Source organism: Nothobranchius furzeri, chromosome 11, assembly GCF_043380555.1.
Source record: "Nothobranchius furzeri strain GRZ-AD chromosome 11, NfurGRZ-RIMD1, whole genome shotgun sequence".
In the NCBI taxonomy this organism is placed as follows: Eukaryota; Metazoa; Chordata; class Actinopteri; order Cyprinodontiformes; family Nothobranchiidae; genus Nothobranchius; species Nothobranchius furzeri.
In genome coordinates this window covers 54068925-54083380 of record NC_091751.1, presented here as the reverse complement: position 1 = coordinate 54083380, position 14456 = coordinate 54068925, and the positions used below count along the sequence as shown (strand labels likewise).

Genomic DNA, 14456 nt, shown 5'->3' with positions numbered 1-14456 from the left:
TACTCTTGGATTTTTGGCTCGCTGCCACTTGGATTTATTTTTGTTCTTCCTACAATAAAAGGATTTTTACTTTACACATCAAATCCTGCCTCGTGTCATCCTGGGTATCTGCATTTTTGGGTCCAAACCATCCTCGTAAAGTGACACTTTGAATCACCTTAGTTTGGAGAAACACAGATTAGTCATGTTCTGTACTCCTGTTCCTCTGTGTTTAGTCGTTTAGTTTCTTAGTCGTCTTGTTTCTGTATATTTTAGCATCATTCTCCTCAGTTCCCTTGATTATTGTTCCTAGCTTTTTTTTAATTCAGTTTCCTCCAGACATTTAGTCACGATGGGTGAATTTTGGTCTGTAGTCTGTAGGTGGACTTAAGCCCGTTTCACACAGAATGTGGTACGGATATGATCTGGTTTGTGTACGGCTTCCAAATGCATCAAACATCGAGTCCAATCAGAGCATTCACACCTGCTTCTGTGCAGCATGGATCCATTTGAGGAGCTCTGGAATGTTTCCGTGTGGAGTCAATTTTCTTCCCAGACTTGGCATGGGAATCGTCCTGAATCCAGCGAGGTGAATCCGCTTTAATTCAAAATAAAACCTGTGTCCCATAATTTTTTGCTGGCTTTGGTTTAGTTATTGATAATGGGGAATCCGTTCACAGGTGAAAGTTCATGTTGTTTACATTTTCAAATGTAATTTGTAAAATTTCTAATCATTTGGTGCTCATGTGGGGGCAGATTTCTGGAAATGTTCAGCACACAAACGGCAGTCAGCTTGAATAATAGTCCGTCTGGAACTCGTTCTGCCTTCATACTGCATTCAATGTGAAAGAGTCTTTAGGGGCAGTAGTTCACACTCACAGGTATAGGGGCAGAAAGTCAGGCAGCATTGAAGTGGGGTAAGGTTGTGCTTGCATCTCAGCTATTGACAAGTCCTTTTCCACATTTGACTAGTTAGTAACATGTCTCAGTCCCTCCCATACCTTGTCTGAGAGGTCAGTCCCCGCTCACCCCCTCAGCTTCACTACTCATATTTTGGTTTCTTAATGTTTTTCGTGTGTGTGGTCTATCTGTAGAAAATGTTCATTTTTAAAGACTACAAGTTAACTTCACCTGGCTGCCTTTGGATTTACCTGCATTTCAGTCCTCACCTCCACGGTTTTCACTCATTTTATTTTATTAACTTTTACACAAAATTTCATTCGTTTATTTACGTGAATTATTTAATTATGTACATTTTGGATACATTTGCATAATTTTACAGCTAGAATACCATTGAAATTTGAATTGTTTAGGTAATATAGAACATGTATAAACGGCTGGAAGATTTGAGACACTTAACTGGTCCTGTTGAAACTATTTTATTATTGGTCTGCTAGTTTAGATGCGAGTTACTCTAACTGAAGCCACTCGAAAAACTATATATAAGTATTATTATTATTACTATTATTGTTATTCATAACCTATCCACAAGAAGCCACTTTAACATATGTGAACCGTTACTTTAATACAGTTTGAGTTTAAGCTGATAAAAGAAAATCCCTCCTGAACGAGCTCATTAAACTTCCTCCCATTTCTCCAAACTGAGACTCCTTCAGCTGCAGTTGAGCCTTAAAAAAGTGGAAACAGAAATCAAATGTTTTATTCTTTTTGAGTATTTTATTAATATGTAGAAAATGTATTAAAAAAGGGAGTATATAGTACAGGTTTAAGTCAAACTAGAGCTAAATTTGACAGCAATATCCAAGGTTATTCAACAATAAATCCTAAGGTTCAGCTTATAAGAGCTTTTCCAACAGTCAAGAAAACAATTTTTAAGCATTTACATTTCCATGCCGGCAAGATATCAAATCACTGCAGTTACAGATTCTCAGTAAATCAAACCGTGAAGGTAAATAATTGCATTTTTACCTTTTTTCTTCAATAAAACACAGGGATGACATAAACATGGAAAACAAAGAACAGTTAAGCAAATCAGGTTTTCTGTACAAACAGTGATAGAGGAGAAAGCCTGGTCACTGAGGCTCAGTCTTAGTTTAAACTATCAAATAATGGGTTTGTTTGAAAATAATGGCATTGTACTGTTAAACAAAGGTCCCTTTACATGATGTAAAACAATAAAAGTTAAATACAACTAATTAAATTAATCATCCATCCTTCCACTTGTGAACATGAGTGAGGGAAAGATGAAGCGCAAGATCGATAGCCGTATTGGTGCTGCGTCTGCAGTGATGCAGGTGCTGTACCGGCCTCTTGTGGTGAAGAGAGAGCGGAGTCGGAAGGCAAAGCTCTCGATTTACCAGTTGATCTACGTTCCTACCCTCCTCTATGGTCACGTGACAGAAAGAACAAGATCACTTAAACAAGAGGGTGTCTGGGCTCTCCCTTAGAGATAGGGTGAGAAGTTCGGTCATCCGGGAGGGGCTAGAAGTAGATCCACTGCATCTCCTCATCAAGAGGAGTCAGTTGAGGTCGCTCGGGCATCTAGTTAGGATGCCTCCTGGATGCCTCCCTGGTGAGGTTTTTCATGCAAGTTCAACTGGGGGGAGACCTAAAGGAAGACCAGGACACACTGGAGGGTCAATGTCTCACGGCTGGCCGGGCAACGCCTTGGGGTTTCCCTGGAGGAGCTGGACCTAGAGTCTGGAGAGAGGGCCTCTCTGCTTAAGCTGCTGCCCCTGTGACCTGACTCCAGATAAGCAGAAGAAAATGGGTGGATGGATGGATTTCAAAAACTAACCTATGAAATCTGAAATTATGCTAAAATGAATAGTAATGAAGTATACATCTTTGAGGCTCAGATTTTCACATAATTGGAGGTATGTGTCGAAGACAAGACGGGTTTTTCTCAAATTGAGGTTATTTAAAAAAAAGAAAACATTACTAAGTTGATTTTAACACATTTGCAGTAAAACCTGGTGTTAATCCCATGAAATAAAAACATTTTAAACCAACGTATGAAGAGGAAAATAATGGGAAACTGAAGGATGAAAAAGAGAGAAACAAACATTTTAAATATAAAAGCACCTTGTTATTTGCAATCAGAGATGTTCTCAAAAAAATGACAGTCTGTTTCTTTTCTGCAGAGCCTCTTGTCTTTTATATAAAAACTAGGAGAGAAACACCATCTAGGTAGCTAATGAAACGAGAACAGAGAAAATTCTACTCTACTCTAAATCACTATGAGAAATTCATTGCATAAGAAAAATCTAAAATACTTTGACAGCAAAACATAAAATATCAAATTATACCTATTTAAAGCACAACGTCCTTCCAGATTGACAAAGAAACGTGAGAACAAGTCAAACTGAACTTAGGGACATTTGTCAATCTCCATCATGCAGCAGACTCCATCCAGCCTTTAGCACAGCAGTGGTTAGAAAATATGGCGTTGGTAAGAGAAACGCTAATAGGGCTTTCTGAATTAGTTTGCATCGAAAAGGGAGAAACAATAAAACAGCTCAGTTTTTACGTCTGCGTGAGTATATAAGTAGTCATAGAGGGCAGAGTCACTCTAAAAATAGTAAATAAAATGTACACATGTGAACTTTAAAGGAGCAACGGAAGCAGAAAAGAATGAACACATTTACTGTTTAGACAATTCCTAACTTTGCTTGCAGTGATGATGAAAAATAGTTATTTGAATGATTTGTCATTAAAACTGAGACAGAAAGTCACAGTAGACTAAATGGCCCAGTGTTTGACTGCACTCCACCGTCTGCCCTGCTTTCATTAAGTTCATTTCAGCAAGCAGCAGGATTGAAGCCAGGCTAAAATGCTCTCTGCCCTCACTAGCAGCAAAGTATTTAGTGATCACAGTTCAGAAGGATGATGCAGAGGGTGGAGTGGGTAACTTTGTTTGCCATGAATGGGACTTTATTAAAAAGCCGCATGGACTTTGGTGGCAGAAATGACGAGCGAGTGTCTGTAATGCAGGTCTTTGGTTAAATGTTGCATCAATTGGCACCGTCTCTGCAAGCAATCACAACTAACACCCACAACAATAACTGAAACAATAGCTTCAAATTAAATCCAGTTATTAGTTAATGCCCATGAATGACCAAACAAGTTCACTGATTTGAATGAACAACAACCCTGCAGTGTTCAGTGTAGCGAGCACAGCAATCAAAGGTTAGTGATTCACATTTCCACTTTTCCCTAAATGTGTAACAAACACAAAGTAGTCAGCAGTCGACAGAAAATAAATAACACCGAAGGAAATGAAGCTGCTGCTGGTGAACTGCTTTTCAAACCATGATCCTGGATCTTCATATTTGCTTTTTCATGTGAGTTTTTCGATCCAAGTCCACTACTTGTCATCTTATTTAGGTTTATTCAATCAAGGCTCAAAAATCAAGGCATCAAATCATATGAAATAAATGGACTCTGTCACAATATTAGTTATAAAAATATAGATATATTACAGTTAACAGGTTTAAGGGCATATACATATTTTAGTTAAAAGTGTAAAGTCGTAATGGCTAAAGTAGCGCTAACTCTCACTCTTGAGGGCGTTTCTGAGCACATTTCCGAGCATCCTGAGGAAAGGCAAATCCCAGATTGCAGTAAAACAAAGCATCTTGGTTTGCCTTCCCTTTGTTTTTTTTTTGTTAGTTATTTTTTTGTTGTTTTTAATCTTTCACAGCAAACATTGTCATTCATCGTAGCTAATAAATTACATACATTGTCTTTTATCATCTGGGTAGAAGTACAGCAGGAAAAGACAGCTCAGGGGCCGAGATCAACAGAGTTCAGATTCAGTGTCGAGTGTCTATTGTCACATTCATAATTATAACAACATTTTATTCATTTGTTATTTTCACAGAATTTATTAAGAGGTTAGTGCGTTTTAATCATAAAAAGTCTCAACAATGTTTGAATCCAGCCTGCCCGTGCTGCCAGTGGTGTACGTAGATGGCGGAAACTTAACTCTGAGCATGTTCCAAACTCCATTAATCTGTGACTGTGGCCTGGGCAAGGGGCGGAGGGGGTCGTTTATTCAGGGGCAGATCGTCTCCTCTTGCTGCTGATGCTGCGGAAGTTAAACGGCCTCATCTTCATCTCCACAAAGGGAATGGAGAACTCATGGCCTTTCCAGTGGTACCAGTTGATTCCCTGTAAAAGTGAAAATGTGGGTGTAACGTTCTTACATGCTGCTCGTATCTACTTAGAAAAACATTTCAGAACAATAAGATTATAGACCAAGCCTGCAGGAAACGTTCTAATTTCAGTGGAATGACTTTGATTTCAGTCAGGAAAATACTCGCGTAGGCCGATGACATCGGACCAGTTATAGCCATAATGCAAACCTATAGCTCCACACCCACACTTTTTTTCTTTTCTTCATTTTTGTTTCTGTCTCCACCTGTACTCAGTTTAAACAATCAAAAACTAGGAAAGCAGAACGCTGAGTGAGAAAAGCATTAAAGCTTTTGTGACTCCACTTGATCTTAGCTTCACACAACACATCAGTGGCTTTCTAGAACCATTTCAGCACGAAGGTGAGAAAAGCTGTACGTCATACTCAGTTTGAAAGCCTTCAAAACTTCAGCGTTTCCAGTACTGAAGAATAAGCTCAGTTTTGAGGTACCTGGGCATATCATGAGTGATTAAATTATTTGTATAAAACTAATGTGGAAAAGTGGAAAGTGTTAAATAAACAAAATTCTTTAGGAAATATATTTAGAGCCCAAATCCAAAGCTTTTGTCAAAGGACGTCATCTAGAGGCAGGAATAATGTATTGCACCCTTAAGCTCCTCTCTCTACTTCCGTGGCTGGAAGCAACACCTCATGCTTGTGAATGTGCATCTCTAAAACACAAAGTTTTACAATTATTATTCTGACTTTATGCTGTTTATTCACATACATATAGATCCATTGAAGGGTGACGTCATGCGCCCACAGCCCTGCCTCCCAGCCCCTCGCCAGAGGGCAAGAAGCCGGTACCTCCCCTTCGACAATTGTTGTGTTTACCTGTTAGTTGTCAATAAACAAAGCTAAATAGCAGCAAAATAAAGTCTATCAAGAAATGAACGTGCGTGAAAAGTGGCAATGCTGGTATGGTGTGTAACTCTGTGTGACCTGTGGTAACAGTATTGTTATAATAAATAAACATAATGTGTTGTGTAATTGGAGCACGCAGCTGCTGATGTTGTTCATTTGTGTTTACGGTGCTCGTTAGAATAAATGGATTATTTGTTAATCTCCAAAGACAAGTGCTGTCATGGCGATCGTTCAGCATTAACTCACAAAATATAGAGGAGATCTGGTTTCACCTTCAGTTCAGATGTGTTAAGTCCAGATGGGCGATTCTGAGGACTGTCATCCCCACAGTAAGCTAGCTATTTCCAATGTGGATCTGGAAGCTTTATGCCAAATACAGATTGCTCTGAGATGTTTATTTATTTATTTTTCATCTGCACAAAGATGTGTTTGATATTCTAAAGTAGTAAGATCTAAATCCCTAGGTTTTATTTTGTTAGCTTAACCCTTTGATGCATGAATTATGAAATCCTCAACCATGATTTTTTAAACAATTTTTTTCATTCAACTTTAGGTGTGAATGAAACAAATTTCAACAAATATTTTTTGTAACATTTTGTTAATTTACAAATAATTAATTACATGTCCACCTCAGTGGACAGCGTGCATTCTGAACATGAAATACGTTGGCTTGACTTGCTGAAGCCCAAATGGAGGGGCTCACATGCAATAAAGTCTTCAACAGCTGCGCTTAATAGCAAAAATAAATAAATATCAATTTTGACTACCTATCCACTGTAGTGACCATTATGCATCAAAGGGTTAAATCGCGGAGCTACAGCTCTGGATGATGGTTGGAGACGGGGTTCTTGTCCTTCAGCTTGTGTGGATGTGCGCAGTTACCCAGATGTAAACAATAATTTCAATGGGTCTATAGCCATGCTCCACTGTAGCCTCAGCACATCTATCATTGGATCAAACAGTTTTAGAATGGGCCAGTCACAGTGCTCTATATTTGTGGAGAGATGTTTGGTGGGCTTAGCACCCCAGCTGCAGCAGAGAAAACTACAAAGACGGCTTTGGCTCAGAAAGAGCGCTTGTTTGTAGTAGTTACGACATCAACTTTAAACAATTTAAACTTGGGATTTTTTTTGGAGACATGAGCCAATACAGGCATTTAAGTCTTTTATTTAAAAAAAAACTATGTATTTGCTTCTTATTCAACAGCATATGGCGGACTGCCCTGTTGAGTGATTTCTGTAGTGATGAGTATGTCACATCGTTCATTGCTCTGATTGGTTCGAGCACTGTCCATTTGCATCCAGAGACAGTGTGCCCCATGGCCGAGCTACATCTATGGGTCATGGCCAGACTATCCTATATATATATATTATACTGAAAGGGTAATAATTAGTAAATTAAGTCACATGAAATTCAACTGGAGTGCTCTGAATGGTGTGATGGGGAAGATAAAAGCAAACTGAAACTACCTCACAGCTACAGATGTATGAAGACAGCAGCAATCTGGAGTTTTCCCTCCTTTCAGGGATTGTATATATATATATATATATATATATATATATATATATATATATATATATATATATATATATGTATATACACACACGCACACACACACACACATATCCCTGAAAGGAGGGAAAACTCCAGATTGCTGCTGTCTTCATACATCTGTAGCTGTGAGGTAGTTTCAGTTTGCTTTTATCTTCCCCATCACACCATTCAGAGCACTCCAGTTGAATTTCATGTGACTTAATTTACTAATTATTACCCTTTCAGTTTGAGAGGTTTTAACCTTTAATCAGTGAGCTGTAATGGTGCCCTTTTGGGTCAGTTTTCCAAATGCCAAAAACACTTTCAAAATGTCAACCTCATCAAAGGAGGACATTTAGATGAGAGTTTGTTCATTCAAATTTACAATAAAAAAAAAAACGGGAAGAAAAATCCCTTCTAAACTCCCTACAAACACAAAAGGAAACTCAACATGAGTCACTGTCAGCCAAACCCAATAGAATTAACTTCTGCTTTCCGGTTAAAAACAGTACAATGGCACACAGGCCATGTCTGCAGAGAGACACTTGACAAATGATTTTTTCAATATATACAAACGCCACTGTTATCTCCGATCTGCGCTGGGATGTTGACCATGTGCTTTTAAAGGCACAAATAACTATTTGTTCTCTGGAGAGACCAAACAGAAGATGCTTTGCTTTTTCATATCATCTCCTTCTGAACTATGGCCTGCAGTCTTGCAAAACTCTAAATCACCCAACATCAATTACACAACAAAGGGAAGTTTTTTCTTTCTCGTTAAAATGACACTGCTCCTGAACAGCCTGATGGCTTGTAGTCCAGTCTTTTTATCGTCCATATTACATATTATAAAGTCTGCCTTGTAGCATGTCATTTAAAGAAAAATCTGGTTTGAATGAACAGCTGACTCACAGTCACTCACATGAAAGCTTCAAGTGAAACCCTCCAGCAAAGGGTACTGTGCTTTCATGTTGCATTTTGTGTGATAGTGTATAGACCCTTAAATGGCCAAAAAGAAGAAGACTGGTTTTGATTTGAAACAGTTTGAGAAAAAGCTCATGTTTGTTCCTGGACAGTAAAAGATATGTGCTTTTAGCATGAACCAGTTGTTACCATTTCTGTGGGGTCTCTTAAAGTTCAACTAGGGGGCAGCAGTAGCTCAGGAAGTAGAGCTGGTTGCCTCATGACTGATATAGTCAGCGGTTAAATCATGGTGCTCTAATGGTTTGGTGGGCCAATCAGAGTGCCCTATCAGCCATGTGGGCGGGATGTTACTGTGACTGAGCGAAACTAAGATAACAACTCCACAGCGGTTCAATCAAAGTGCTCTCTTGGTTTGGTGAGCCAATCACAGCTCTCTGTTGGTGGGCGGTATGCTACTGAAAATAGCAAAAACGGCGATGGCCCATTTGAAACAACTTTGACATTACCTTTGGACTATTTTGATGTAGGCTTTTGTTGACTCAAGAGCAGATACAGATACTTATGTTTATTTACAAAAACAATGTATTTGCGTCTTCTTTAACAGGACATGGTGGACTGACATCTGTAGTGGTGAATATGTAACTTAGTTGGTTATCCAATAGCATGCAGAGAAAGTTTGAAAGACAACCATAGATCCCGTGCTATGACTGAGAGCTGTCAATGGGCTGTGGCCTATTTTTTCACATATATAGGATGGCTTGCCCGGCTATGATATTTGGACATCTTGCCTCTGATTGGCTAACAACAACGTGACTCTACCATTGACTCAGTTTGCTCCACAAATAACACAAGCCTACCATGTTGTGGAGTTGCTAATGGTAATGGTTGGCTTCAACTAGCCGAGGTGTTTTCTGCTATTTTCTGAATACTTAATCAACAGCAGACCATCCCTGTTGTGAGCTGAGATCGATGAGATGCTAATTAACAGCATGATGCAGATCAGAAGCTAATGCAGGAAATAGATGTAGAAGACTATTTTCACATTCAGCCTGCATGTTAAACTCAGTGTCTTTAAATATTTGCAAGATGCTGATGTTTAGCATTGAAAATGGTTGTATGAAACTAATTTCAGTATTTTATCCTTCCTGTTCATTATGCATTTAGATGTCCTCTCTTCTGAATGGAAAATGTGTCAAAACACAATAAAAGGTACATTTTCCTCGACAAAGATCATTACATGACACAATGAACCCCCAAACTCTACAATAAACTACTATTTGACTTCTTGACTAAGTTATTTGTCGACATGTCTTGAGAGAACCAAGAAAGGTTGAAGATCAGTAGGTAAATCGCATTTTTGCTGCCACAGGAGTTCTTTGTTTTTTGTCTGACTCTGGTTCAAACATGGGGTTTTGTTGAGCTGACAGTTTTAAGGGGTTTTATTCAGACTCATTAAATCAGTTACTGTACTTAATTAACTACAACAAATCAATATTTGATTAAGAACAGCAATCTGGAGTTTTCCCCCTTTTAGGAATTACGTAAGATTTTTTAGAAATCTGTATGATGGCACCCTCCTGTCTCTATGCACCACTCTTAGAGCTCCGGAATGGAAATGGCGCAAAAAAAAAGATCCTGGTGATCAATTTAAATTTCATGAATTACTGTCCTCATTCTCTGCCAGCATCACTAATGCAACGAAAGCTTTCTACACAGACAAAATTATCAGCTCTACTGACTCTCAGAAACTATTTTTCGACATTCAAAACTGCTCAACTCTCCGTCTCCACTTCCTACCAACAATCTATCAGCTGACACCTTTGCTTCATTCTTCACTGACAAAGTGGCAGCTATAAGCAAACAGTTTACTCAACTGGCCACTCCTGAACATTCACTACCATAAACTTCTTCAAGCCCAACCATCTCAAGCCCTACTGCTTCATTTTCCTCTATTTCCCCTCTCAGTGAGAACTGTGTGTCCAAGCTTCTCACGTGCAGCCGCCCTACTACATATCCACTCGACCCCATTCTGACTAAGCTGCTCCAAGCTATTGCTCCTAAAGTAGCCACAGCAGTCACACGTGATCGACACAACAACGTGATCAACAATCAGCTTCACTGACATCCGGTACATTTCCCACCTCTCTCAAGCAAGCTCAGGTTAAACCGCTGCTAAAAAAACATCTCTTCCTCCAAATCATGTGGAGAACTACCGACCTATCTCTCTCCTCCCTTTTCTGTCAAAAATCATTGAAAGGGTAGCTTTCAAGCAGATCACAGAATACCTCTTACAAAACTGTCTGCTTGACCCTTACCAGTCTGAGTTCAAAAATGGCCACTCCACTGAAACTGCTCTGTTAGCAGTGATGGAATCCTTTAAAGAAGCTAGAGCGACAGGCAAATCCTCAGTGCTTATCCCGCTCAACTTATTGGCTGCATTTGACACTGTCAACCATGGCTTCCTTTTGTCCACACTCTCTACCATGGGCATCACAGAGAAAGCACACGCCTGGTTGAATCGTACCTCACAGGACGATCATTTAGTGTATCTTAGCTTGGACAGTCCTCTACCGTGCACCATCTTGCCACAGGAATCCCCCAGGGCTCTGTACTAGGACCTCTTCTCTTTGCCATATACACCATCTCACTGGGTGAGATCATTCGATCACATGGCTTCTCCTACCACTGCTATGCAGACGACACCCAGCTCTATCTGTCATTTCCAACGGACGACCACACTGTCTCTGTACGAATATCAAACTGTCTCTCTGACATATCAAAATGGATAAAATCCCACCATCTCCAACTCAACCTCTCTAAAACTGAACAACTTGTCATCCCAGCAAAACCATCCATACAGCACAATATCTCAATCCAAGATCACTTCCTATCTCTCCTTCAAAAGCAGTTCGAAATCTGGGTGTTGTGATTGATGAACACCTGATCTTTAAAAATCATGTTGCCTCTTTTGCTCATTCATGCTGCTTTGCGCTGTATAACATACGAAAGATTGGACCATACCTAACACAACATGCCACCCAGCTCCTGGTGCAAACTACTGTCACCTCCCACCTCAGTTACTGCAATGCCCTTCTAACTGGTCTTCCAGGCTGTACTGTGAGACCTCTTCAAATGGTCCAGAACGCAGCGGCGCGTCTAGTCTTCAATCAGCCAAAAATAGCACACGTCACCCCTCTGTTCATTGACCTCCACTGGCTACCACTAGCTGCACACATCAAATTCAAATCACTAACACTAGCATACAAAGTCCGAGATGGTACGGCTCCCATCTACCTGAATCCTCTTGTAAAGGCTTACGTCTCGGCCAGGCCGCTCCGGTCATCACAGGATCGTCGGCTAGCAGTGCCTACACCATGCTCAGGACAATCCAGACTCTTCTCATGCATCGTTCCACAAATGTAGAATGACCTACCAAGCACTACAAGAACAGGGGCTTCCTTTTCGAATTTCAAGAAACTCCTGAAGACCCTGCTCTTCAGAGAGCATCTCCTAAACTAGCAAACTCCCTGCACCCATCCCCCTCTGTACTGTCCACTACTTGCTCCCTCCTCTCCATAATTTTATCATGCTGCCTCACTGCCACCTACGACTGACTGGAAATTGGTTTTTGTTGTTGTTGTTGTTGTTAGCATCAAGGGCAACATACCCATTACAACTTGTAAGTTGCTTTGGACAAAAGGGTCTGTTAAATACATAAACATAAACATAAATGATAGTCCAACCATGTTCTGTGATATATTGCAGGCAACACGTCAATTTATACGTATAGTTACTTATTTACTTTTTTGCTAAGCCCGCCCCCTGTCCCATAGAGCCTCATGTAATTTGAATTCACCACTACCCAGCATTAGCCAATAGCATTAAACATCGATTTACGCATAGATGTCAGTCACAGAGCGTGCGTGTGCATTTTCGGACTTACATAGACTGATGCAGAGTTGGTGACATTTCTCATGGCCATTTATGTATGAATAAATAGCATAACATGAGAATGATAGTTTTGTTGCCCGACCCGTAATCAAGGAAGTGGGTAGAGGGGCTTAAAGCTGCAATACATTTTTCCACCTGTAGATGGTGCCCTATGGGAGAAAAACTCTCAAAAAGGGGATTTTTTTTAACTGAAAATCATATTAAAACAAAGCTCCACTATAAGTGTTTCCCACCTTTGTGTATTAAAGTGAGTAATCCTTTTAAGTTGAACGTTTTAATGACCTTGTGAGGCGGGGGACTGACCTGACTGTGTCTGGACTCCCCGTATTTGCCATTGAGGTTGGCTCGATGGCAATTCTTGTACCACCAGGCTCCTTTGTAAGACAAGGCACAGTTTGTGACAGCGATGTCATTGTCTCTGTCTTTAGTAGAGAATGGTCGGCCCTGATGGTAGCTGAGAGAATCACCTGAGACCAGATGGATATGAAGAGAATGACATGTCAGCATAAATGAAACAAATAATAACTGTCATTTTAGGAAATAACTTGAGCATAAGACAAAAATGCACAGAAATAAGCATGTGTGTATTTTTATGACTCAGCGACGTACCGGCAGTGCCATTGTACTCTCCTATTCTGAGCTTGTACAGGTTTCTCGCATCTCCAATAGAGAATTTGTCATAATTTGCATATACTGATTCCTGCCCGTCCTTCATGTCGATCCTCAGCTCATAACGGCCCTGAGCAGCAATCCGCTGGATGTTGTCAAGACCTGCAGAGAAACATGCATTTTTTTACTAAGCCATCTGTGAATCTTTACCTAGTTTTAGCCAAAAAAATCTTTACTCGCTTTGTTGTCTTCTATATCAACCTGCATGATTTTGACATGAAAAGCCAAACTAAAATGAAATCAACATTTAGTTTTTCATCTGGTTTTGAACTATACCAGACTGATCTCCAACTCCCGGATATTCTTCTGTGACACTTTATTCTCCCCTCCAGGTTCTGGGTTAATAGGTTGGTTCCTGATAGGTGGAACGTCGCACGTCATTGTCCGCTGGTGTGTGTGATTGACTTTGTAGAATGGTGAACGCGTTTGCCACCTGCCCTCCTGCAAATACCACGTTGCAGCTTTTCCAGATACGTGGCTTTGCTGGCTATTGCAAAAGCGGCTGATGCAAGGCTTGTTCAAGCCCCAGCATCCAATAAAGCCCTACACCGACCTGAGCCATTGGAACTGCTTTCGCTATCAGATTACCACAAAATCCCATTTGGAAAAGAGCCGTCTTCTCTGCTTAACCTCCAGCAGACGCATCGCGTGTACGCTTTTGTTGAACGAACTGCAAAAAAAAAAAGGTAACACAAAACTTCCTCGAGCCTCAACTGATAAGAAGTAGGAATGTAGGGAAACAATGTCCGCTGTAATACAGTTCATCAATAGTATGTAGATAAAATCGATGTTACAACCCAGCAGCACTTAGTGTGACAGAAGAACAGCAATCATTGTAATAAAACTGTACTTAACAGCCGTTTGTTATTTCCACTGTATAAAAATCACAGTACGATCAGCAATTAATGCACCACCCATCATTTTTATAGTTTTTTTACAGCTTTATTCTGAACTGCAGTCAACTGAAAATACATTCTGACACACCACTGACCTCCTGCACTATTATATTACATTTTATTATCGCCGTTCTCCCACACCGATGTTGAAACAATGAACGGGGAAGGGGAGGATTAAAATAATGATAATAAAAAAAAACTGAATGGGATAATGATTACAGATCACTCCTAGCCACCCAAGTTTCTCTTTAATTACACCATCAAACTGACATTGTGTTCAGCAGAGGTTAGGAAAATAGGACCGTATAAAAAAATGCAGCACTATAGAAATAAACGTCCACCTTCAAAATGTAACGCATAATGAAGAAAGTCTTTGCTGCTGGACAGCTAAGTGCTGCTTCTTTTCACTTTGAGTGGCTTTAATATCAGTGTTTGTGCTTCTTATTGTGCAGCAAATTGCTGTTCCGAGTGCAGAGGTGGTG

General features: G+C 40.0%; 1 protein-coding gene across 4 annotated transcripts in view; it reads right to left on the bottom strand.

Moving 5' to 3' along the window:
• Window positions 1-4767: 4767 nt before the first annotated feature.
• tnr (tenascin R (restrictin, janusin)) overlaps window positions 4768-14456 on the bottom strand; it is a 240954-nt gene continuing 231265 nt past the window's right edge. For all 4 annotated transcript variants that reach the window (XM_070541686.1, XM_070541689.1, XM_070541688.1 and 1 more), the window contains 3 exons: window positions 13019-13180; window positions 12713-12876; window positions 4768-5112 (listed from right to left, as the gene is read on the bottom strand). In XM_070541686.1, coding sequence (XP_070397787.1) covers window positions 4993-5112; window positions 12713-12876; window positions 13019-13180 — 446 coding nt within the window. In that variant the 3' untranslated portion in view covers window positions 4768-4992. The remainder of the gene's footprint in view (window positions 5113-12712; window positions 12877-13018; window positions 13181-14456) is intronic.